This window comes from Oncorhynchus masou, chromosome 10, assembly GCF_036934945.1.
Source record: "Oncorhynchus masou masou isolate Uvic2021 chromosome 10, UVic_Omas_1.1, whole genome shotgun sequence".
Taxonomy (NCBI): domain Eukaryota; kingdom Metazoa; phylum Chordata; class Actinopteri; order Salmoniformes; family Salmonidae; genus Oncorhynchus; species Oncorhynchus masou.
The window spans coordinates 51,392,378-51,419,473 of record NC_088221.1 but is presented as its reverse complement, the minus strand read 5'-3'; the positions used below and the strand labels follow the sequence as shown (position 1 = coordinate 51,419,473).

At 44.5% G+C, this 27,096-nt stretch overlaps 1 protein-coding gene across 1 annotated transcript; it reads left to right on the top strand.

Moving 5' to 3' along the window:
- Positions 1-347: 347 nt before the first annotated feature.
- prkag3b (protein kinase, AMP-activated, gamma 3b non-catalytic subunit) lies at positions 348-17,700 on the top strand. Its single transcript, XM_064975459.1, has 13 exons — positions 348-500; positions 2,559-2,595; positions 3,669-3,781; positions 4,056-4,137; positions 5,642-5,700; positions 6,151-6,175; positions 6,965-7,019; positions 7,138-7,264; positions 7,477-7,642; positions 8,508-8,545; positions 8,669-8,815; positions 12,550-12,643; positions 17,460-17,700. The coding sequence occupies exons 1-13, from the start codon at positions 483-485 to the stop codon at positions 17,510-17,512; spliced, it is 1,014 nt and encodes a 337-aa protein (XP_064831531.1). The 5' UTR covers positions 348-482; the 3' UTR covers positions 17,513-17,700.
- Positions 17,701-27,096: the final 9,396 nt, after the last annotated feature.

Sequence of the window (27,096 nt, the reverse complement as noted above, 5' to 3'; positions counted from 1 at the left end):
TCTGTCTGTCTCTGTCTGTCTCTGCTGCACCTGTCTAAAGCTGAGTCACTGCTGCCTTTTGCCTGTCTCAGCAGCACTGACCTCCTTGCCTGCTGCTGTAGCTTTTCTTGCCCTTTTTATAGCAGGGCTGGTCTACGGACCAGTATACACACACACACACACACACACACACACACACACACACACACACACACACACACACACACACACACACACACACACACACACACACACACACACACACACACACACACACACACACACTCACACACACACACACCCCTTCCCTCTGACAGTCCCCCTCATGCAACAGTCCGCTCCCTCGCTCCCAATTTAGTCCCCGCTGCTCTCAGGGACTGGAGCACAGTTGGATCATGCTCAGGAGGTGACACGAGCAGCCCAAGTAAAACCGTCTCTCTCTCAGCCTGCTCCGTCCACTCCTCTCCCTCTATCCAGCCCAGCCTCTCTTCAGCCTCAGAGCCATGGAGTCTTCCCATGAGGTAAGGCATTGAAGCAGAACATTCTCACCTGTCCTCCTGAAGCATGTTGTTGTGTTGTGTGAGTGTGTTAAACAGGTTTTACGACAGCTGCACGCCTACATGGATGGTTAGGAACTGAAGACTGCTTCACTGTGAGAATCTACAGTTGTAGATGACACCAGTACAGTAGACTGTTGTAAATAGATATACTTGTTGTTGTTGTTGTTGTTGTTGAACTGTTAGCACGTTGTGAAATCTTATCAGAGTTGATACCGTAGCCTACATCTTCTAACCTCAAGTGTAGAAGTGCCAAGCGTCACAATCCCGGTCTCCAGAGAATTGCAAGCTGCGAAGCCAAATACTTCCCTCATTTTTCTCTCACCCTTTTCATGGAGACATTGGCTTGCCTCAGAGCAGAAGAAGCCAAGGTTTATATGAAAACTAGTTTGATGAGGTTGAAACGAGAACAACATTCATTTTTGGGGGGGACATAGTTCAGAGAACTGGAACGGGCTCTAAACGTCTTAGCTGTTAGCTGTTGCTAAGACCCTGTGTCGTTCTACCCCAATACATTCCTTTTGTTTGTAGCTCTCAGTCCCTGCTTGATATGTGTCAAGGCATTCTGTTGACAGTGTTGACAAGCTCTTGTTTTGTATTTAGCTTCCTGGCCCTGTGTGGCTAACCCTCACACCTGACTGCTTTACGGTTAAACTAAGCACAATGTATGTCCTTACAACACACCATATGAGTTGACATACAGTACATACAGTACATACAGTACATACAGTACATACAGTACATACATACAGTACATACAGTACATACAGTACATACAGTACATACATACAGTACATACATACAGTACATACAGTACATACAGTACATACAGTACATACCATGCCACAGTATTGCACATCTATAGAAATAAGTCACTGTTATGTCAGCTACATACTTAAAACCCATGTATCTATGTTTTTAATGACTGGGTAATGTCTGTGAGATCTACTCAGTGAGTTCTACTCAGTGAGTTCTACTCTGTAGATACTCTGTGAGATACTCTGTGAGATCTACTCTGTGAGTTCTACATCTGTGAGATCTACCTGTGAGATACTCTTGAGATCTACTCTAGAAATGAGTTCTACTCTGTGAGTTATACTCAGTGAGTTCATACTCTTGAGATCCATGTACTCTGTGAGATTTTAGATCTACTCTGTGAGTTCTACTGTGAGTTATACTCTGTGAGATCTACTCTGTGAGTTATACTCTGTGAGATCTACTCTGTGAGTTAACTCTGTGAGATCTACTCTGTGAGATACTCTGAGATCTACTCTGTGAGTTCTACTCTGTGAGTTATACTCTGTGAGATCTACTCTGTGAGATACTCTGTGAGATCTACTCTGTGAGTTATACTCTGTGAGATCTACTCTGTGAGTTCTACTCTGTGAGTTATACTCTGTGAGATCTACTCTGTGAGATACTCTGTGAGATCTACTCTGTGAGTTATACTCTGTGAGATCTACTCTGTGAGTTATACTCTGTGAGTTATACTCTGAGATCTACTCTGTGAGTTATTCTCTGTGAGATCTACTCTGTGAGTTATACTCTGAGATCTACTCTGTGAGTTCTACTCTGTGAGTTCTACACTGTGAGATCTACTCTGTGAGATATTCTGTGAGATCTACTCTGAGTTCTACTCTGTGTTCTACTCTGTGAGTTCTACTCTTTGAGATATTATGTGAGATATTCTGTGTGTTCTACTCTGTGATATATTCTGTGAGCTCTACTGTGAGCTCTACTGTGAGATATTCTGTGAGCTCTACTGTGAGATATTCTGTGAGCTCTACTGTGAGATATTCTGTGAGCTCTACTGTGAGATATTCTTTGAGCTCTACTGTGAGATATTCTGTGAACTCTACTGTGAGATATTCTTTGAGCTCTACTGTGAGATATTCTGTGCCCATCAGATATGCAGATATGCATCTTCAACCCAGAAATGTAACTCAAATGACATGAAATTCACACAGACACGCATAGGGAGTTGAAGAACAAGTAATTATAGAATCTTCTGTCTTTGTGCAGGTCCCCTTCATGGATGGTCTCACTATGAAGGAGATAGGTAACTCTCATGTGTTTAGTGTGTGTGTGTTTAGTGTGTGTGTGTTTAGTGTGTGTGTGTGTGTGTGTGTGTGTGTGTGTGTGTGTGTGTGTGTGTGTGTGTGTGTGTGTGTGTGTGTGTGTGTGTGTGTGTGTGTGTGTGTGCGTGTGTGTGTGTGTGTTGTATCCATACTGTTGTATTGCTGCTATACCAGACAGACCTTTTCACACTACCGTGCTGACAGAACCAACACGTCCTGGTTCTACCGTGGAAACAAACCAACCTGTCCTGGCTCTACTGTGCCGACAGCACCAACCTGTCCTGGCTCTACCGTGCTGACAGAACCAACCCGTCCTGGCTCTACCGTGCCGACAGCACCAACCCGTCCTGGCTCTACCGTGCCGACATCCTATAATCCCCTGCCGACAGCACCAACCTGTCCTGGCTCTACCGTGCCGACAGAACCAACCTGTCCTGGCTCTACCGTGCCGACAGAACCAACCTATCCTGGCTCTACCGTGCCGACAGAACCAACCTGTCCTGGCTCTACCGTGCCGACAGCACCAACCTGTCCTGGCTCTACCGTGCCGACAGAACCAACCTGTCCTGGCTCCACTCAAATTTCACATTGTCCTTCTTCAGCACGGATCCAGCTGCTACGGTGGATGTGGAACCAACCAGGCCAGTTCAGTACACCTTGGTTTGGCTTGGCCTGGTTCGGTTTGGCTTGGCCAGGTTTGGTTTGACTCGGTAGTGTGAAAAAGCCTCTCTGAGAGTGTGTTAGGACAGTGGTTCTGAATCCTCTTCTCTGGGACCAACCAAGGTTGCACAGTTTTTTGTTCTAACCCTGAACTACCTGATTAACTTATAAAGGGCTGGGACCAACCAAGGTTGCACAGTTTTTTGTTCTAACCCTGAACTACCTGATTAACTTATAAAGGGCTTGACGATTTGTTGACATACTGGCTCTGGAATGGATCAAATCCATGGGGGGTGGGGGGGTTAAGGTTTTTCCTGGGTGAGGTTAGAGAAGCCCTGTGTCAGGACACTGACGGACCTGTGGCAGGGTGCTCCACCCCTGTTCCTCCCTGCAGCCCCAGCCTCGGCCCCAGATGCCAACGTCTACACCAAGTTCATGAGGGACCACTGCTGCTACGACGCCATTCCAACCAGCTCCAAACTCGTCGTCTTCGACACCACCTTGCAGGTACATTCAAGCTCCCCCAAAAGCTCTACTTCAACACTGCAATGTTTTTTCGTGGGTTTAATTCCCAGAGGCACCACCCCGTACGCACGTATGTCTGTGAGTTACATTGGATAGAATCGTCTGCTAAATGGCAGATATTTTTATAAATTGTTTATTTAATGGGTCATAAAACCTTTTTTTTTGTCTTAAATAGGAAGCGGTGAAATGTCTTTGAGCGACCAGACACACGACACGACGTATCAGAGTTTCTGTGTTTTTTTTGTGTGTGTTTCAGGTAAAAAAAGCTTTCTTTGCTCTGGTGGCGAACGGTGTTCGGGCGGCGCCTCTGTGGGATAACAAGCTGCAGTGTTTTGTAGGTAAGGTAACCTGGAACCCGAGCATTTCCCAATCCGGCATCTAACCTTTAAAGTCCAATGGGTCAGCTATGAGTTTAGATTACAGACAGACACCCTGTAATATCAATGCAGCATTCCTCTCAAACCCCAACAACCCAACTCCGCTTCCCCTGCTTGGGGATCAGCTAGGCGACAGTCTGGGTTCAGAGGTTAGGGTCCCTGAAATTAGACCGTAGGTAGTTGAACCATAAAGTGAGTGCCGGATGGTTTGTGTACGTTACTGTATATGTGCGGTTTTGGTTTCTCTGTATATTCACGTCTAACTGTGTTTCCTGTGCATTAGTATCTTATAAATATATCTGCATCTCAAATGGCACCCTATTCCCTAAGTAGTGCAGTACTTTTTAAAAAGAAATAGTGCACTATATAGGGATTAGCAGTGGTGTAAAGTACTTAAGTAAAAATACTTTTAAAGTACTACTTAAGTCGTTTTTTAAAGGGTATCTGTACTTTACTATTAATATTTCAGACAACTTTTACTTTTAATTCACTACATTCCTAAAGAAAATAATGTACTTTTTACTACACCCGAAAGTACTCGTTACATATTTAATGCTTAGCAGGACTAGAAAATATAAATCCCTTATGAGGCTACTAAACAGCCTTGTCTCTGGGAGGGTAATAAACAGGGGTGTTGATATGATTACATGCAGATCATCAATTAGCTAGACCAATGCTGGCTCCATGCTGGGTCGCTGCTGAGTGGCCTTTCAAGAAACCTTTGAAAGGCAAGTGGGCCGGGTCCGTTCCACCCTTCCCACCCGGCTGGTCTGGTTTCTGGATTAGGTTACGTCCCAAAATGACACCGTGTTCCCTACATTAGTGCACTACTTTTGACCAGGGGCCCTGCACACTATATAGGGAATGGGATTCCATTTGGACCTTAGCCCTGGGCTGTTTTCTGGGTTAGAGCCAGATCCATCCCCTCTGCAGAATTTGGTGCCAGAGATCTAACTATAGCACAGCACCTGAGCTCCAGTGTCTAGTGGGACTTGTCCTCTAATCCGCATCCCAAAAGGCACCTTGTTCCCTCGTCAAAGAAGTGTACTATATAGGGAATAGGGTGTCATCTGGGACAGAATCCTATAATCCCCTGCACCCTTTCTGTGGTTATTTATACACAGCTACACCACTGAGAATGTCACCGGGCCCTCATACAGGAGCTCACCAGATGATTGAACCTGTCTGTCTGTCTGTCTCTGTCTGTCTGTCTGTCTGTCTGTCTGTCTGTCTGTCTGTCTGTCTGTCTGTCTGTCTGTCTGTCTGTCTGTCTGTCTGTCTGTTTGTCTGTCTGTCTGTCTGTCTGTCTGTCTGTCTGTCTGTCTGTCTGTCTGCCTGCCTGCCTGCTGCCTGCCTGTCTGTCTGTCTGTCTGTCTGTCTGTCTGTCTGTCTGTCTGTCTGTCTGTCTGTCTACCTACAACATAGTTTATTCCCATTTAAAGCTTCGTTCTTTCCTTGTATCCAGGTATGCTGACCATCACAGACTTTATCAACATTCTCCACCGGTATTGGCAGTCTCCTCTGGTGAGTGATCTGTTGTTGTTGGACCTGGCATCCAGATTACTGGAGCTGGAGTACAAAGCAGGAAGCTCATCGTAATGCAGGACCACAGAAGTAGAAGTTATATAGGACCCTGCTAATGTCTCACTAGACACTAGTCTCACACAGTATACCAGTGTGTTGTATGGTATATATATGTGTGTCTCACACCTGTATATACCAGGGCTCTCTAACCCTGTTCCTGGAGAGAGGTGACCCTCCTGTAGGTTTAAACTCCAACCCTGTTCCCTGTAGAGAGACCCTCCTGTAGGTTTAAACTCCAACCCTGTTCCTGGAGAGAGACCCTCCTGTAGGTTTAAACTCCAACCCTGTTCCTGGAGAGACCTGTAGACCCTCCTGTAGGTTTAAACTCCAACCCTGTTCCTGGACCTGAGAGGTAAACCTCCTGCTGACCTGTACACTTGTGTCTTCCAGGTAGAGATCTACTATAACTGTAGAGGTGCACAAGATAGAAGACCTGTAGAGGTGACTGTAAACCTGTAGAGGTGACTGTAGACCTGTAGAGGTGACTGTAGACCTGTAGAGACTGTGACTGTAGAGGTGACTGTAGACCTGACACCTGTAGAGGTGACTATAAACCTGACTAGACCTGTAGTGACTATACACCTGTAGAGGTGACTGTAAACCTGTAGAGGTGACTGTAGACCTGTAGAGGTGACTGTAGAGGTGACTGTAGACCTGTAGAGGTGACTGTACCTGTGAGAGGGTGACTGTAGACCTGTAGAGGTGACTGTAGACCTGTAGAGGTGACTGTAGACCTGTAGAGGTGACTGTAGACCTGTAGAGGTGACTGTAGACCTGTAGAGGTGACTGTAGACCTGTAGAGGTGACTGTAGACCTGTAGACTGTAGACCTGTGACTGTAGACCTGTAGAGGTGATGCTGCCACCTGGAGGTGACTGTAGACCTGTAGAGGTGACTGGAGACCTGTAGAGGTGACTGTAGACCTGTAGAGGTGACTAGAGACCTGTAGAGGTGACTGTAGACCTGTAGAGGTGACTGTAGACCTGTAGAGGTGACTAGAGACCTGTAGAGGTGACTGTTAACCTGTAGCTACCTAGAAATAGATGGCACCATGGAATCCCCTTGGGTTTTAGTCTAGGTATCCATCTAACCACTTTGAAACAATTTCTGTAATATAAAGAAGGCTTTATGAAATCCATTTGATTGATTAAAAGTCTTGTTTACAATCTCTCTCTCTGTGTGTTTCCTCCTGCTCCATGATCCAGAGGAATTGCTGAAGTACTCCAACCATACTCTGATCAGTATCACACCTGACTCCAGGTAACTAGCGGTGCCTCTGCAGCCTTACCTTCTCGGGCGCTTAGTCCCCACATTTCTTTGTGCCGTCTCGCGAACTCCTAAGCCGTTGTCAGGACAACCCGTCTCTTGTTCTCTACAGCCTTTTTGATGCCATCTATTCTCTGCTGAAGTATAAGATCCATCGGCTGCCTGTGATCGACCCAGAGTCTGGCAACGTCCTGCACATCCTCACCCACAAACGCATCCTCAAGTTCCTGCATATCTTTGTGAGAACCTCTTTCACATTAGCCTGATAAATCTGATAAACAACATGTAATGATTCTGGACACTTGATCGCCTGGTCCCAGATCTGTTTTTTGACATATCTTTCCAATTTCTATGGCCATTGTGACAAGGACCATATAGGAGTTGACAAGACATCTCAAACTGATCTGGGACCAGGCTAGAAACTTTTTCTGCCTCCATTCTTTCCTCCCAGGGCACCATGATCCCGAAGCCTCGGTACCTCCAGAAGAGGATTGAGGAGGTGGACATTGGAACATTTAAACAGATTGCTACTGTCCGGGAGACAGACACGGTGTACGACGCCCTGGCCATCTTCGTACAGCGGAGGGTTTCCGCTCTGCCAGTGGTCAATGAGGAGGGTATGTGTCTGGTTTCACCTCAGAGATGAAAACACCTTTAACATTTACTTCAACTAACATTTAGGAAAATTAGAGCTATTTTGTTTTACGATGCCAAATGCTAGGGTTAGCTCTTTAGCTTTAGTTTGAACGACAAATGCTAGGGTTAGCTCTTTAGCTTTAGTTTGAACGACAAATACTAGGGTTAGCTCTTTAGCTTTAGTTTGAACGACAAATGCTAGGGTTAGCTCTTTAGCTTTAGTTTGAATGACAAATGCTAGGGTTAGCTCTTTAGCTTTAGTTTTAATGACAAATGCTATGGTTAGCCCTTTAGCTTTAGTTTGAACACTTAATGCTAGGGTTAGCCCTTTAGCCCTAGTTTAAATGCCTTATGCTAGGGTTAGCCATTTAGCCCTAGTTTAAATGCCTTATGCTAGTGTTAGCCCTTTAGCCCTAGTTTGAATGCCTAATGCTAGGGTTAGCCAATTAGCACTAGTTTAAATGCCTAATGCTAGCGTTAGCCATTTAGCCCTAGTTTAAATGCCTAATGCTAGGGTTAGCCCTTTAGCCCTAGTTTAAATGCCTAATGCTAGGGTTAGCCCTTTAGTCCTAGTTTAAATGCCTAATGCTAGGGTTCGCCCTTTAGCCCTAGTTTAAATGCCTAATGCTAGCGTTAGCCCTTTAGCCCTAGTTTAAATGCCTAATGCTAGGGTTAGCCCTTTAGCCCTCGTTTAAATGCTTAATGCTAGGGTTAGCCCTTTAGCCCTAGTTTAAATGCCTAATGCTAGGGTTAGCCCTTTAGCCCTAGTTTAAATGCCTAATGCTAGCGTTAGCCCTTTAGCCCTAGTTTGAACGCCAGCCTTATCTGTATGTCTTCTGTTTTCAGGGAAAATCAAGGCCCTGTACTCCAGGTTTGATGTGATTGTAAGTGGCACCATGTCAATAACTCTGCATTGAGAAGGAAAACAGCATGCAAATGATTCACATGGGAAATGTTCCTTTGATTTGCCCCGCCCCTCCCCCCCCCACCTCCCTGTGTTGCTGTAGAATCTGGCCGCTCAGAAGAACTACAATAACCTGAACATGACCATGCAGGAGGCGATCAGTAGCAGGGCCTGCTGTGTGGACGGGGTGCTGAAGTGTTACCCTCACGAGACTCTGGAGACGATCATCGATCGTATTGCTAAGGCAGAGGTAAAGACTGCTTTTTTTATAGTTAGTGTGGTACTTTACTGAAGTTGTTTCCCTGCTGGTCGTGGTGTACTGTCCCCGCTGTGTCCCTCCTGTCACCGTCCTGTATATAGTAGTATAGTACAGTAGTATAGTATAGTAGTACAGTATAGTACAGTAGTATAGTAGAGTACAGTAGTATAGTATAGTAGTATAGTAGAGTACAGTAGTATAATATAGTATAGTAGTATATTATAGTACAGCAGTACAGTATAGTAGTATAGTACAGCAGTATAGCATAGTATAGTACAGCAGTATAGTATAGTACAGCAGTATAGTACAGTAGTATATTATAGTATAGTAGTATAGTATAGTACAGTAGTGTCGCATAGTACAGTAGTATAGCATAGTACAGTAGTATATTATAGTACAGTAGTATAGTATAGTAGTATAGTACAGTAGTATAACATAGGATAGTACAGCAGTATAGTATAGTACAGCAGTATAGTACAGTAGTATAGTAGAGTACAGTGGTATAGTATTGGAGTACAGTATAGTACAGTAGTATAGCAGAGTACGGCCGTATATTATAGTACAGTAGTATAGTATATTACAGTAGTATATCATAGTACAGTAGTATAGTATAGTAAAGTAGTATATGATAGTACAGTAGTATAGTATAGTACAGTAGTATATTATAGTAGTATAGTACAGTAGTATAGCATAGTATAGTACAACAGTATAGTATAGCACAGCAGTATAGTACAGTAGTATATTATAGTACAGCAGTATAGTACAGTAGTATATTATAGCACAGTAGTATAGTATAGTACAGTAGTATATTATAGTACAGTAGTATAGAATAGTATAGTAGTATAGAATAGTACAGTAGTATATTATAGCACAGTAGTATAATATAGTACAGTAGTATGATATAGTACAGTAGTATAGTATAGTACAGTAGTATATTATAGCACAGTAGTATAATATAGTACAGTAGTATGATATAGTACAGTAGTATACTGTAGTACAGTAGTATAGTGTAGTACAGTAGTATAGTGTAGTACAGTAGTATAGAATAGTACAGTAGTATAATATAGTACAGTAGTATGATATAGTACAGTAGTATAGTATAGTACAGTAGTATAGAATAGTACAGTAGTATATTATAGTACAGCAGTATAGTATAGTACATTAGTATAATATAGTACAGTAGTATAGTGTAGTACAGTAGTATATTATAGTACAGCAGTATAGTGTAGTACAGTAGTATAGTGTAGTACAGTAGTATAGTGTAGTACAGTAGTATAATATAGTACAGTAGTATAGTATAGTACAGTAGTATGATATAGTACAGTAGTACAGTGTAGTACAGTAGTATAGTGTAGTACAGTAGTATAGTACAGTACAGTAGTATGATATAGTACAGTAGTATAGTGTAGTACAGTAGTATAGTATAGTACAGTAGTATAATATAGTACAGTAGTATAGTGTAGTACAGTAGTATAGTATAGTACAGTAGTATAGCGTAGTGCAGTAGTATAGAATAGTACAGTAGTATAATATAGTACAGTAGTATAGTGTAGTACAGTAGTATAGTGTAGTATTGCAGTATAGTGTAGTACAGTAGTATATTATAGTACAGTAGTATAGTGTAGTACAGTAGTATGATATAGTACAGTAGTATAGTACAGTACAGTAGTATAGAATAGTACAGTAGTATATTATAGTACAGCAGTATAGTATAGTACATTAGCATAATATAGTACAGTAGTATAGTGTAGTACAGTAGTATATTATAGTACAGCAGTATAGTGTAGTACAGTAGTATAGTGTAGTACAGTAGTATAGAATAGTACAGTAGTATAATATAGTACAGTAGTATGATATAGTACAGTAGTATAGTATAGTACAGTTGTATAGAATAGTACAGTAGTATATTATAGTACAGCAGTATAGTGTAGTACAGTAGTATAGTGTAGTACAGTAGTATAGTGTAGTACAGTAGTATAATATAGTACAGTAGTATAGTATAGTACAGTAGTATGATATAGTACAGTAGTACAGTGTAGTACAGTAGTATAGTGTAGTACAGTAGTATAGTACAGTACAGTAGTATGATATAGTACAGTAGTATAGTATAGTACAGTAGTATAATATAGTACATTAGTATAGTGTAGTACAGTAGTATAGTATAGTACAGTAGTATAGTGTAGTGCAGTAGTATAGAATAGTACAGTAGTATAATATAGTACAGTAGTATAGTGTAGTACAATAGTATAGTGTAGTACAGTAGTATAGTGTAGTACTGTAGTATAGTGTAGTACAGTAGTATATTATAGTACAGTAGTATAGTGTAGTACAGTAGTATAGTGTAGTACAGTAGTATATTATAGTACAGTAGTATGATATAGTACAGTAGTATGATATAGCACAGTAGTATAGTGTAGTACAGTAGTATAGTGTAGTACAGTAGTATAGTATGGTACAGTAGTATAATATAGTACTGTAGTATAGTGTAGTACAGTAGTATATTATAGTACAGTAGTATCTTGTAGTACAGTAGTATATTATAGTACTGTAGTATAGTGGAGTACAGTAGTATATTATAGTACTGTAGTATAGTGTAGTACAGTAGTATATTATAGTACTGTAGTATATTGTAGTACAGTAGTATATTATAGTACTGTAGTATAGTGTGGTACAGTAGTATATTATAGTACTGTAGTATATTGTAGTACAGTAGTATATTATAGTACAGTAGTATATTGTAGTACAGTAGTATATTATAGTACTGTAGTATAGTGGAGTACAGTAGTATATTATAGTACTGTAGTATAGTGTAGTACAGTAGTATATTATAGTACGGCAGTATATTATAGTACTGTAGTATAGTGTAGTACAGTAGTATATTATAGTACAGTAGTATATTGTAGTACAGTAGTATATTATAGTACTGTAGTATAGTGTAGTACAGTAGTATAGTGTAGCACAGTAGTATAATATAGTACAGTAGTATAATATAGTACTGTAGTATAGTGTAGTACAGTAGTATATTATAGTACAGTAGTATATTATAGTACTGTAGTATAGTGTAGTACAGTAGTATATTATAGTACAGTAGTATAGTGTAGTACAGTAGTATATTATAGTACTGTAGTATAGTGTAGTACAGTAGTATATTATAGTACTGTAGTATAGTGTAGTACAGTAGTATATTATAGTACAGTAGTATACCTATTGACTCTGACCCAAAGTAATAAACTACATAGGGTGCAATTTCGTCGTGTCTCTTCCCTTCCTCCTCTTCTTCCACCCTCTCTCCTCTTCTTCCACCCTAGCTCCTCTTCTTCCACCCTCTCTCCTCTTCTTCCACCCTTGCTCCTCTTCTCTCACCCTCTCTCCTCTTCTTCCACCCTCGCTCCTCTTCTTCCACCCTCGCTCCTCTTCTTCCACCCTCTCTCCTCTTCTTCCACCCGCTCTCCTCTTCTTCCACCCTCTCTCCTCTTCTTCCACCCTCGCTCCTCTTCTTCCACCCACTCTCCTCTTCTTCCACCCTCTCTCCTCTTCCTCCCAGGTTCACCCTCTCTCCTCTTCCTCCCAGGTTCACCCTCTCTCCTCTTCCTCCACCCTCTCTCCTCTTCTTCCACCCGCTCTCCTCTTCTTCCACCCTCTCTCCTCTTCTTCCACCCGCTCTCCTCTTCTTCCACCCTCTCTCCTCTTCCTCCCAGGTTCACCCTCTCTCCTCTTCCTCCCAGGTCCACCGTCTTGTGCTGGTAGATAAAGATGACGTGGTGGGGGGAATCGTCTCGCTCTCTGACCTCCTCCAGGCCCTGGTCTTGACCCCGGCAGGTATTGATGCCCTTTTCTCTTAGCACCTGACTGTGGGTTGGGGGGTCCATCTATCACTACCCACCACCTCCCAGCCCCTCCCCAGCCCCAACCCCAGGTAAGCCCACTGGCTGTCGGTCGCCCTCTAATCCTGTCCTGCCTTGTCCTGTACTGCCTTGCCCTGTCCTGTCCTGCCCTGTCCTGTACTGCCTTGCCATGTCCTTTCCTGCCTTGCCCTGTCTTGTCTCGCTTCCCCCTCTCCTCTACTCTCCCCTCGCTTCCCCCTCTCCTCTACTCTCCCCTCTCCTCCTTTCCCCTTTCCCCTCCCCTCCTTTCCCCTCTCCCCTTCCCTCTCCCCTCCTCCCCTTTCCTCTCGCCTCCCTCTCGCTTCCTCCCCTCCTTACCTTCCCCCCCTCGCTTCCTCCCCTCCTCTCCCTTCCTCCTCTCTACATTCCCCTCTTCACCCCTCCCCACAGCCCCTTCTCCCCTCTCCCCTCTCCCTCTTCCTCCTCTCCCCTCCATCCTTTCCCCATCTCCCCTCTTCCTCCTCTCCCCTCCCTCCTTTCCCCTTCGCCCCTCTCCTCTTCCCTCTCCACTCTCATCTCGCCTCCTCCCCTTCTCTCCTCTCTTCTGCTCTCGCCCTCTCCTTACATCCCTCCTCCCCTTTCCCCCACTCTCCATAACTCTCCTCTTCCCTTCCCTCCTCTCTGCCTTCTCTTCTCCTCCCCTCCTCTCCCCTCCTTTCCACTCCCCTCTTCCCTCCTTTTCCCTTCTCCTCTCACCTCATCCCCTCTTCTCCCCTCCACTCCTCCCTGCCACCTCCTCTCCTCTCCACTCCTTTCCACTCACCTCCTCCCTTCTTTCTTCCCTGCTTGCCTGCTTGGCTTGTTGTCCTGTTGTCCGCCTGCTGCCCTGTCCACCTGCTGCCCTGTCCACCTGCTGCCCTGTCCACCTGCTGCCCTGTCCACCTGCTGCCCTGTCCACCTGCTGCCCTGTTGGCCTGTGGGACAATTCTTTCAACCCCAAGAATCTACAGAACTTGATGATTCTTGGTCAATCATTTTTCCAGCATCTGTCATCGACTCAATCTGCCTTGGCTCATCATGCTCCTCACTGTGGCCTGACCAGAGTAGAGTAGCGGCAGTGGTCTCTGACCAGAGTAGAGTAGCGGCAGTGGTCTCTGACCAGAGTAGAGTAGTGGCAGTGGTCTCTGACCAGAGTAGAGTAGCGGCAGTGGTCTCTGACCAGAGTAGAGTAGCGGCAGTGGTCTCTGACCAGAGTAGAGTAGCGGCAGTGGTCTCTGACCAGAGTAGAGTAGTGGCAGTGGTCTCTGACCAGAGTAGAGTAGCGGCAGTGGTCTCTGACCAGAGTAGAGTAGCGGCAGTGGTCTCTGACCAGAGTAGAGTAGTGGCAATGGTCTCTGACCAGAGTAGAGGTCGATCGATTCTGATTTTTCACCGATACCGATTTATTGGAGGACCAAAAAATGCTGATGAATCTGCCGATTTGTATATATGTATATTTTATTTGTATTTTATATATATTTTATATATATATATATTTTATTTGTATTTGATATATATATATATATATAAATACATATACAAATACATATATATACATATATATATATATATATATATATATGTATTTATATATCATACTGCTGTTTACCTCAGCTCATTGGCTATCTCAGCTCATTGGTTATCTACCAAGGTAGATTTCAAGAAGATCAGTGGTCAATGGGCAGAAATACAGTCAATCAACGAAACTTCGCTAATATTATTGGTGCGCAATGAGGTCATTGCTCGTTGTCTTCAAAGCAGTTCACTTCGCTCAATACACCCCGCAAAAAAAACAATCAAGTTTGGCTGTGTTTTTTGTAAAAATGACAATTACAACATTACTGAATGAACAATGAACACTTTTATTATAACTTGATATAATACATAAAATCTATTTAGTCTCAAATAAATAATGAAACATGTTAAATTTGGTTTAAATAATGCCATAACAAAGTGTTGGAGAAGAAAGTAAAAGTGTAATATGTGCCATGTAAGAAAGCTAACGTTTCAGTTCCTTGCTCAGAACATGAGAACATATGAAAGCTGGTTCAATATTCCCAGTTAAGAAGTTTTAGGTTGTAGTTATTGTAGGAATTATGACGTGTTGACTATTTCTCTCTATACCATTTGTATTTAATACACCCTTGACTATTGGATGTTCTAATAGGCACCTTAGTTTTGCCTCAGGAGTTGATAGGCTTGAAGTCATAAACAGCGCAGTGGTTTAAGCACAGCGAAGAGCTGCTGGCAAACACAGGAAAGTTTAAATGAATGCTTACGAGCCTATCAAATATCAAATCAAAGACTTAATTATAGTATAATAAACACAGAAATTCGAGCCTTAGGTCATTAATATGGTCAAATCTGGAAACTATCATCTCGAAAACAAAACGCTTAGTCTTTCAGTGAAATACGGAACCGTTCTGTATTTTATCTAACGGGTGGCATCCATAAGTCTAAATATTCCTGTTACATTGCACAACCTTCAATGCTGTGTCATAATTACGTAAAATTCTGGCAAAGTAGTTCACAATGAGCTAGGCGGCCCAAACTGTTGCATATAGCCTGACTCTGCGTGCAATGAACGCAAGAGAAGTGACACAATTTCCCTAGTTTAATATTGCCTGCTAACCTGGATTTCTTTTAAATCTTCTTGTGACTCCCAAACCAGCATGCGGGAGCGTAATCATCGCCTGAAACTAATTAGCATAACGCAATGGACATAAATATCCCTAGAAAATATTCCTATTCATGAAAATCACAAATTAAATATATTGAGACACAGCTTAGCCTTTTGTTAATCACCCTGTCATCTCAGATTTTCAAAATATGCTTTACATTTTGTCCAGCTAGCAGCAGGTAACTTGGTCACAGAAATCAGAAAAGCAATCAAATTAAATCGTTTACCTTTGATGAGCTTCGGATGTTTTCACTCACAAGACTCCCAGGTAGATAGCCAAAGTTCATTTTTTCCCAAAATATTATTTTTGTAGGCGAAATAGCTCCGTTTGTTCTTCACGTTTGGCTGAGAAATCGCCCGGAAATTGCAGTCACGAAAGGTATTCCAAATTAGTTTCATAATATCGACAGAAACACGGCAAACGTTGTTTATAATCAATCCTCAAGGTGTTTTTCTAATATCTATTCGATAATATATCCGTCGGGACAATTCGTTTTTCAGTAGGACCGATTGGAGTAATGGCTCCCTCTGTATTTTACCCGAGAGTCACCCTGGGAGCCATCAGGTGACCACTTACGCAATGTAGCCGCCTACGGCTATTCCTCAACATAAATGCGTAAAACTACGTCACAATGCTGTAGACACCTTGGGGAATACGGAGAAAGTGTAAGGGACTCATTGGAGCAGCGCTTTCAAAATATGGAGCACTTCCGGATTGGATTTTTCTCAGGCTTTCGCATGCAACATTAGTTATGTTATACTCAGAGACAATATCTTTACAGTTTTGGAAACGTTAGAGTGTTTTCTATTCAAAGCTGTCAATTATATGCATATTCTAGCATCTTATCCTGACAAAATATCCCATTTAAAACGGGAACGTTTTTTTCTCCAAAAATGAAAATACGGCCCCTAGAGTCGCAACAGGATAACTAAATATGCAGGTTTAAAAATACATACTTCTGTGTATTGATTTTAAAGAAAGCCATTGATGTTTATAGTTCGGTACAGTCGTGCAACGATTGTGCTTTTTCCGCGAATGCGTTTTTGTTAAATTATCCCCCGTTTGGCGTAGTATTCGATGATAAATTAACAGGCATCGCATTGATTATATGCAACGCAGCACACGCTAGATAAACTAGTAATATCATCAACCATGTGTAGTTAACTAGTGATAATGTGAAGATTGATTGTTTTTTATAAGATACGTTTAATGCTAGCTAGCACCTTACCTTGGCTCCTTGCTGGACTCACATAACAGGTGGTCAGCCTGCCACGCAGTCTCCTTGTGGAGCGCAATGTAATCGGCCATCATACCAATTGTTATGAAAACTTCAAATCTGCCCTAATTAATCGGCCATGCCGATTTAATCGGTTGACCTCGAGACCAGAGCCCAGAATATCTGTCTCCGTGTCTGTGAATAACCTCTGTAGAGTCAACATGGTATTTTATCTCTGAACGGCTACATCCCAAATGGCACCCTATTCCCTATGTAGTGCACTACATTGGACCATATTCCCTATATATTTCACTACTTTTGACCAAATATGGGCCCTGGTCAAAAGTAGTGCACTATGTATGGAGGGAGGCTGTTGTCAGTCAGCTCTGTGTGAGAGGGAGGCTGTAGTCAGTCAGCTCTGTGTGAGAGGGAGGCTGTAGTCAGTCAGCTCTGTGTGAGAGGGAGGCTGTAGTCAGTCAGCTCTGTGTGAGAGGGAGGCTGTAGTCAGTCAGCTCTGTGTGAGAGGGAGGCTGTAGTCAGTCAGCTCTGTGTGAGAGGGAGGCTGTAGTCAGTCAGCTCTGTGTGAGAGGGAGGCTGTAGTCAGTCAGCTCTGTGTGAGAGGGAGGCTGTAAAGGCTGTAAGGGAGGCAGTAAACCAATCTGCTTGACCACTTTCTTCTTGTTTGCACAGCGTTTGTTTTGATCATGAAAAAATGATCTTTGCTGAGCTGCCGAACTGCATGAAATGAAACGAGGATAAAAATGAAACCATTTATTACAGCACATCTTCATATTGGAGGTGAAAACAGACATGCTTGATTTTTGTAAAGTCTCTGTCAAAAATAATGATTTGTTGATCTGCTTCTTTTTTTACAGAGATTTCACGAAGAGCTCAAACTCTGACCACTGAAGACAAATTGGGACACTAATAATGAATGAAGACAGAAACTCTGTAAATATTTTTTTGATTGTGCTCGATAACTTTAAAATGCTTTTTAAAATGTTTATTATTTTCTGCAGGATAACACCAATACATTCATATTTTTATATTCATACTTGTGTTTGTTTAGTACTTGTTTGTATACATTTTTTTTTAAAATAATGTACATTTTTATAAAATCTCTCCTATGCCGTTCAAAACTATATAAAACTATTATATATATATATATATATATATATATATATATATATATATATATATATATATATATATATATATATATACAGTACCAGTCAATAGTTTGGACACACATACTCATTCAAGGTTTTTCTTTATTTTGTACTATTTGCTACATTGTAGAATAACAGTGAAGACATCAAAAACTATTAAATAACAACATGGAATCATGTAGTAACCAAAAAAAAGTGTTAAACAAATCAAAATATATTTTATATTTTGAGATTCTTCAAAGTAGCCACCGTTTGCCTTGATGACAGCTTTGCACACTCTTGGCATTCTCTTAACCAGTTTCACCTGGAATGCTTTTTCAACAGTCTTGAAGGAGTTCCCACTTATGTTGAGCGCTTGTTGGCTGCTTTTCCTTCACTCTGCGGTCCAACTCATCCCAAACTATCTCAATTGGGTTGAGGTCAGGTGATTGTGGAGGCCAGGTCATCTGATGCAGCACTTCATCACTCTCCTTTTTGGTCAAATAGCCCTTACACAGCCTCGAGGTGTGTTTTGGGTCATTGTCCTGTTGAAAAACCAATGATAATCCCACTAAGCACAAACCAGATGGGATGACATATCAATACAGAATGCTGTGGTAGCCATGCTGGATAAGTGTGCCTTGAATTCTAAATAAATCACTGACAGCGTCACCAGCAAAGTACCATCACACCTCCTCCTCCATGCTTCACGGTGGGAACTACACATGCGGAGATCATCCGTTCACCTACTCTGTCTCACAAAGACATGGCGGTGGGAACCAAAAATCTCAAATTTGAACCCATCAGATCAAAGGACAAATTTCCACCCTTCCAATGTCCATTCCTTGTGTTTCTTGGCCCAAATAAGTATATTTTTCTTATTCGTGTCCTTTAGTAGTGGTTTCTTTGCAGCAATTTGACCATGAAGGCCTCGGTCATGCAGTCTCCTCTGAACAGTTGATGTTGAGATGTGTCTGTTACTTGAACTCTGTGAAGCATTTATTTGGGCTGCAATCTGATGCTGGTAACTCTAATGAACGTATCCTCTGCAGCAGAGGTAACTCTGGGTCTTCCATCCCTGAGGCTGGGTCCTCATGAGAGACAGGTAACTCTACCGAACTTATCCTCTGCAGCAGAGGTAACTCTGGGTCTTCCTTTCCTGTGGTGGTCCTCATGAGAGCCAGTTTCATCATAGCGCTGGATGGTTTTTGCAACTGTACCTGAAGAATCTTTCAAAGTTCTTAAAATGTTCTGTATTGACTGACCATGTCTTAAAGTAATGATGGACTGTCATTTCTCTTCGCTTATTTGAGCAGTTCTTACCATAATATGGACTTGGTCTTTTACCAAATAGGGCTATCTTCTGTATACCATAACTTGAATGAGTAGGTGTGTCCAAACATTTGACCACTACTGTAAATATTATGTATCTTTAAATAATGTTCTTCTTGTCCATAAATATTATGTCATCTTTAATTAATAGGCCCAGTACCATATTAACAATGTACAGGGATACTGGAGTGATGGAGGTAGATATGTATAGGGGGAAGGTCACTATATACAGGGTCAGTACCATATTAACAATGTACAGGGATACTGGAGTGTTGGGGGTAGATATGTATAGGGGGAAGGAGACAGGGATACTGGAGTGATGGAGGTAGATATGTATAGGGGGAAGGAGACAGGGATACTGGAGTGATGGAGGTAGATATGTATAGGGGGAAGGGGACAGGGATACTGGAGTGATGGAGGTAGATATGTATAGGGGGAAGGAGACAGGGACATTTGAGTGATGGAGGTAGATATGTATAGGGGGAAGGAGACAGGGATACTGGAGTGATGGAGGTAGATATGTATAGGGGGAAGGAGACAGGGATACTGGAGTGATGGAGGTAGATATGTATAGGGGCAAGGAGGCAGGGATACTGGAGTGATGGAGGTAGATATGTATAGGGGCAAGGAGACAGGGATACTGGAGTGATGGAGGTAGATATGTATAGGGGGAAGGAGACAGGGATACTGGAGTGATGGAGGTAGATATGTATAGGGGGGAAGGAGACAGGGATACTGGAGTGATGGAGGTAGATATGTATAGGGGGAAGGAGACAGGGATACTGTAGTGATGGAGGCAGATATGTATAAGGGGAAGGAGACAGGGATACTGGAGTGATGGAGGTAGATATGTATAGGGGCAAGGAGGCAGGGATACTGGAGTGATGGAGGTAGATATGTATAGGGGGAAGGAGACAGGGATACTGGAGTGATGGAGGTAGATATGTATAGGGGGAAGGAGACAGGGATACTGGAGTGATGGAGGTAGATATGTATATGGGGAAGGGGACAGGGATACTGGAGTGATGGAGGTAGATATGTATAGGGGGAAGGAGACAGGGATACTGGAGTGATGGAGGTAGATATGTATAAGGGGAAGGGGACAGGGATACTGGAGTGATGGAGGTAGATATGTATAGGGGGAAGGAGACAGGGATACTGGAGTGATGGAGGTAGATATGTATAGAGGGGAAGGAGACAGGGATACTGGAGTGATGGCGGTAGATATGTATAGGGGGAAGGGGACAGGGATACTGTAGTGATGGAGGTAGATATGTATAGGGGGAAGGGGACAGAGTAGCAACAGCGTATATGATGATTCTATGGGAGTGTGTATGCCTGCATATGTGTAGAGTCAGTATGAATGTGTTTGTGAGCAAATGTGTGTTGGAGTCTCAGTGTGAGTGTGTAGAGTCCTTTTGAGTCACTGCAAAAAAAATAATAAAAGGGTCAATACATATAGTCCGTGTAGGCAGTTTTTCTTAGATGTTCAGCAGTCTGATGGCTTGGGGGTAGAAGCTGTTCAGCAGTCTGATGGCTTGGGGTTAGAAGCTGTTCAGCAGTCTGATGGCTTGGGGGTAGAAGCTGTTCAGCAGTCTGATGGCTTGGGGGTAGAAGCTGTTCAGCAGTCTGATGGCTTGGGGGTAGAAGCTGTTCAGCAGTCTGATGGCTTGGGGATAGAAGCTGTTCAGCAGTCTGATGGCTTGGGGATAGAAGCTGTTCACCAGTATGATGGCTTGGGGTTAGAAGCTGTTCAGCAGTCTGATGGCTTGGGGGTAGAAGCTGTTCAGCAGTCTGATGGCTTGGGGGTAGAAGCTGTTCAGCAGTCTGATGGCTTGGGGATAGAAGCTGTTCACCAGTATGATGGCTTGGGGTTAGAAGCTGTTCAGCAGTCTGATGGCTTGGGGGTAGAAGCTGTTCAGCAGTCTGATGGCTTGGGGGTAGAAGCTGTTCAGCAGTCTGATGGCTTGGGGATAGAAGCTGTTCACCAGTATGATGGCTTGGGGTTAGAAGCTGTTCAGCAGTCTGATGGCTTGGGGGTAGAAGCTGTTCAGCAGTCTGGTGGCTTGGGGATAGAAGCTGTTCACCAGTATGATGGCTTGGGGTTAGAAGCTGTTCAGCAGTCTGATGGCTTGGAGGTAGAAGCTGTTCAGCAGTCTAATGGCTTGGGGGTAGAAGCTGTTCAGCAGTCTGATGGCTTGGGGATAGAAGCTGTTCACCAGTATGATGGCTTGGGGTAGAAGCTGTTCAGCAGTCTGATGGCTTGGGGGTAGAAGCTGTTCAGCAGTCTGATGGCTTGGGGGTAATAGCTGTTCAGCAGTCTGATGGCTTGGGGATAGAAGCTGTTCAGCAGTCTGATGGCTTGGGGGTAGAAGCTGTTCAGCAGTCTGATGGCTTGGGGATAGAAGCTGTTCAGCAGTCTGGTGTCTTGGGGATAGAAGCTGTTCAGCAGTCTCATGGCTTGGGGGTAGAAGCTGTTCAGCAGTCTGATGGCTTGGGGATAGAAGCTGTTCAGCAGTCTAATGGCTTGGGGGTAGAAGCTGTTCATCAGTCTGGTGGCTTGGGGGTAGAAGCTGTTCAGCAGTCTGGTGGCTTGGGGGTAGAAGCTGTTCAGCAGTCTGGTGGCTTCGGGGTAGAAGCTGGTCAGCAGTCTGATGGCTTGGGGATAGAAGCTGTTCTACAGTCTGATGGCTTGGGGATAGAAGCTGTTCAGCAGTCTGATGGCTTGGGGATAGAAGCTGTTCAGCAGTCTGATGGCTTGGGTATAGAAGCTGTTCAGCAGTCTCATGGCTTGGGGGTAGAAGCTGTTCAGCGGTCTGGTGTCTTGGGGGTAGAAGCTGTTCAGCAGTCTGATGGCTTGGGGGTAGAAGCTGTTCAGCAGTCTGATGGCTTGGGGGTAGAAACTGTTCAGCAGTCTGATGATTTTGGGGTAGAAGCTGTTCAGCAGTCTGGTGGCTTCGGGGTAGAAGCTGTTCAGCAGTCTGGTGGCTTCGGGGTAGAAGCTGTTCAGCAGTCTGATGGCTTGGGGATAGAAGCTGTTCAGCAGTCTGATGGCTTGGGGATAGAAGCTGTTCAGCAGTCTGGTGGCTTCGGGGTAGAAGCTGTTCAGCAGTCTGATGGCTTGGGGATAGAAGCTGTTCAGCAGTCTGATGGCTTGGGGATAGAAGCTGTTCAGCAGTCTGTTGGTATCAGACTTGGCACTCCGGTCCCTCTTGCCATTCGGTAGCAGAGAGAACAGTTGCTTAAGTCCAGGTCTTCCTTTCCCACCGTTTTGATATGGAGGTACTGAATGGAAAGGAACTCGACCCCAGGGCTGTACTGGGCTGTCCGCACCACCATCTGTAGCGCCATGCGGATGACGGTGATGCACTTACCGTACCAAGCAGTGATGCAGTCAGTCAAGATGCTCTCAATGATGCAGCTGGATACATTTTTTTGAGGATCTGATACCAAATATTTTCAACCTGAGAAGATTTTCTTTGGTAACAGTAGAAACAGAAAGGTGTTAGGGGGATGAGTGGGAGGGAGTCTGCCAGGAAGGACATGAGACTGTCAGGAAGGACAGCAGTCTGCCAGGAAGGACAGCAGTCTGCCAGGAAGGACAGCAGTCTGCCAGGAAGGACAGCAGTCTGTCAGGACTTGAGGCTGCCAGGACAGGAGTCTCTTGATGAAGAAGGAGCCTCACCTATGACCTTACCTACACCCTGACCCTGGCCTCGCCTGCTACACAGATATATATACCCCTCTTTATCCTTTCTACCCCCTGACCCTGCCTAACCCCTGACCCTGCCTACCCCCTGAGCCTACCTACCCCCTGACCCTCCTACCCCCTGACCCTGCCTACCCCCTGAGCCTACCTACCCCCTGACCATGCCTAACCCCTTACCCTGCCTACCCCCTGACCCTACATACCCCCTGACCCTACCTACCCCCTGACCCTGCCTACCCCCTGACCCTGCCTACCCCCTGACACTGCCTACCCCCTGACTCTACCTAACCCCTGACCCTACCTAACCCCTGACCCTGCCTACCCCCTGACACTGCTTAACCCCTGACCCTGCCTACCCCCTGACCCTGCCTACCCCCTGACCCTACCTACCCCCTGACCCTACCTACCCCTGACCCTGCCTACCTTCTGACCCTGCCTACCCCCTGACCCTGCCTACCCTCTTACCCTGCCTACCCCCTGACTCTACCTACCCACCTGACCCTACCTACCCCTTGACCTTGCCTACCCCCTGACCCTGCCTACCCCCTGACTCTACCTAACCCCTGACCCTACCTAACCCCTGACCCTGCCTACCCCCTGACACAGCCTAACCCCTGACCCTGCCTACCCTGTGACCCTGCCTACCCCCTGACCCTCCTACCCCCTGACCCTACCTAACCCCTGACCCTACCTATCCCTGACCCTGCCTACCTCCTGACCCTAACTACCCCCTGACCCTGCTTACCCCCTGACCCTGCCTACCCTCTGACCCTGCCTACCCCCTGACCCTGCCTACCCCTGACCCTGCCTAACCCCTGACCCTGCCTACCCCCTGACCCTGCCTACCCCCTGACCCTGCCTACCGCCTGACCCTGCCTACCCCCTGACCCTACCTACCCCCTGACCCTGCCTACCCCCTGACCCTGCCTACCCCTGACCCTGCCTACCCCTGACCCTGCCTACCCCTGACCCTGCCTACCCCATGACCCTACCTACCCCCTGACCCTACCTACCCCTGACACTGCCTAACCCCTGACCCTGCCTACCCCCTGACCCTGCCTACCCCCTGACCCTACCTACCCCCTGACCCTACCTACACCCTGACCCTGCCTACCCCTGACCCCGCCTACCCCCTGACCCCGCCTACCCCCTGACCCTCCCTACCCCCTGACCCTCCCTACCCCCTGACCCTACCTACCCCCTGACCCTACCTACCCCTGACCCTGTCTAACCCCTGACCCTGCCTACCCCCTGACCCTGCCTACCCTGCCTACCCCCTGACCCTACCTACCCCCTGACCCTACCTACCCCCTGACCCTGCCTACCCCCTGACCCTACCTACCCCCTGACCCTGCCTACCCCCTGACCCTACCTACCCCCTGACCTGGATGCTACTGTCCGTGCCTCATAACTGTCTTGAAATGTAAACTTTTTAAAAGGTGTAATACATGGATCAATGTAAAGTCTTTTCAGACAAACATTAAACATGTAACTAAACTGAAATTAAAATTGCCTTATTGGATTGTTGGATTGTCATAGCAATATTCATAACAATTGAACCGTTTAAGTTTGTAGTGGTGTTGAGTCTCTCTCTCCCTCAGGAACGTAAAGCGTACAAATCGATTGCAGTAGTCATTAGTATTAGGTGATATTTGTTTCTGCTTTACATCTTATTTGTTCTTCATGCAATATTCAATTACACAGTTGCAGTCATCCATTGTAAACCAGTCAGCCGAAAACGTATGTAAAACATACAACTGAGAATTAATTCTAGGTTTTACGGACTTTACGGAAACCTGTGCAAAATTAGCTTGATGTGGTAAATACTGATTTCACATTCTACTGAATTAAATGTAATAAATTATTACCTCTGAATATCTAGTGTTTATTACAAGCATTAGGCTGAGACCGTGTGTTTTGGTAAACACACCAAGCATTAGGCTGAGACCGTGTGTTTTGGTAGATAAACCAAGCATTAGGCTGAGGCTGTGTGTTTTGGTAAACCAAGCATTAGGCTGAGACCGTGTGTTTTGGTAGATAAACCAAGCATTAGGCTGAGACCATGTGTTTTGGTAAACCAAGCATTAGGCTGAGACCGTGTGTTTTGGTAAACACACCAAGCATTAGGCTGAGACCGTGTGTTTTGGTAAACACACCAAGCATTAGGCTGAGACCGTGTGTTTTGGTAAACACACCAAGCATTAGGCTGAGACTGTGTGTTTTGGTAAACACACCAAGCATTAGGCTGAGACCGTGTGTTTTGGTAGATAAACCAAGCATTAGGCTGAGACCGTGTGTTTTGGTAAACACACCAAGCATTAGGCTGAGACCGTGTGTTTTGGTAAACACACCGAGCATTAGGCTGAGACTGTGTGTTTTGGTAAACACACCAAGCATTAGGCTGAGACCGTGTGTTTTGGTAAACACACCAAGCATTAGGCTGAGACCGTGTGTTTTGGTAGATAAACCAAGCATTAGGCTGAGACCGTGTGTTTTGGTAAACACACCAAGCATTAGGCTGAGACCGTGTGTTTTGGTAAACACACCAAGCATTAGGCTGAGACCGTGTGTTTTGGTAAACACACCAAGCATTGGGCTGAGACCGTGTGTTTTGGTAAACACACCAAGCATTAGGCTGAGACCGTGTGTTTTGGTAAACACACCAAGCATTAGGCTGAGACCGTGTGTTTTGGTAAACACACCAAGCATTAGGCTGAGACCGTGTGTTTTGGTAAACACACCAAGCATTGGGCTGAGACTGTGTGTTTTGGTAAACACACCAAGCATTAGGCTGAGACCGTGTGTTTTGGTAAACACACCAAGCATTAGGCTGAGACCGTGTGTTTTGGTAAACACACCAAGCATTAGGCTGAGACCGTGTGTTTTGGTAAACACACCGAGCATTAGGCTGAGACTGTGTGTTTTGGTAAACACACCAAGCATTAGGCTGAGACCGTGTGTTTTGGTAAACACACCAAGCATTAGGCTGAATCCGTGTGTTTTGGTAGATAAACCAAGCATTAGGCTGAGACCGTGTGTTTTGGTAAACACACCAAGCATTAGGCTGAGACCGTGTGTTTTGGTAAACACACCAAGCATTAGGCTGAGACCGTGTGTTTTGGTAAACACACCAAGCATTAGGCTGAGGCTGTGTGTTTTGGTAAACACACCAAGCATTAGGCTGAGACCGTGTGTTTTGGTAAACACACCAAGCATTAGGCTGAGACCGTGTGTTTTGGTAAACACACCAAGCATTAGGCTGAGACCGTGTGTTTTGGTAAACACACCAAGCATTAGGCTGAGACCGTGTGTTTTGGTAGATAAACCAAGCATTAGGCTGAGGCTGTGTGTTTTGGTAAACCAAGCATTAGGCTGAGACCGTGTGTTTTGGTAAACACACCAAGCATTAGGCTGAGACCGTGTGTTTTGGTAAACACGCCAAGCATTAGGCTGAGACCGTGTGTTTTGGTAAACACACCAAGCATTAGGCTGAGGCCGTGTGTTTTGGTAAACACACCAAGCATTAGGCTGAGACCGTGTGTTTTGGTAAACACACCAAGCATTAGGCTGAGACCGTGTGTTTTGGTAAACACACCAAGCATTAGGCTGAGACCGTGTGTTTTGGTAAACACACCAAGCATTAGGCTGAGACCGTGTGTTTTGGTAGATAAACCAAGCATTAGGCTGAGACCGTGTGTTTTGGTAGATAAACCAAGCATTAGGCTGAGACCGTGTGTTTTGGTAGATAAACCAAGCATTTGGCTGAGACTGTGTGTTTTGGTAAACACACCAAGCATTAGGCTGAGACCGTGTGTTTTGGTAAACACACCAAGCATTAGGCTGAGGCTGTGTGTTTTGGTAAACACACCAAGCATTAGGCTGAGACCGTGTGTTTTGGTAAACACACCAAGCATTAGGCTGAGACCGTGTGTTTTGGTAAACACACCAAGCATGAGACCGTGTGTTTTGGTAAACACACCAAGCATTAGGCTGAGACCGTGTGTTTTGGTAAACACACCAAGCATTAGGCTGAGGCTGTGTGTTTTGGTAAACACACCAAGCATTAGGCTGAGACCGTGTGTTTTGGTAAACACACCAAGCATTAGGCTGAGACCGTGTGTTTTGGTAAACACACCAAGCATTAGGCTGAGACCGTGTGTTTTGGTAAACACACCAAGCATTAGGCTGAGACCGTGTGTTTTGGTAGATAAACCAAGCATTAGGCTGAGACCGTGTGTTTTGGTAGATAAACCAAGCATTAGGCTGAGACCGTGTGTTTTGGTAGATAAACCAAGCATTTGGCTGAGACTGTGTGTTTTGGTA

Excerpts from the sequence above, each read along its gene's own strand:
- prkag3b (XM_064975459.1), top strand. Across the intron at positions 2,596-3,668 it reads TCTCACTATGAAGGAGATAG|CCCCAGCCTCGGCCCCAGAT; the intron begins GTAACTCTCATG and ends TCCTCCCTGCAG. Across the intron at positions 12,644-17,459 it reads CCTGGTCTTGACCCCGGCAG|AGATTTCACGAAGAGCTCAA; the intron begins GTATTGATGCCC and ends CTTTTTTTACAG.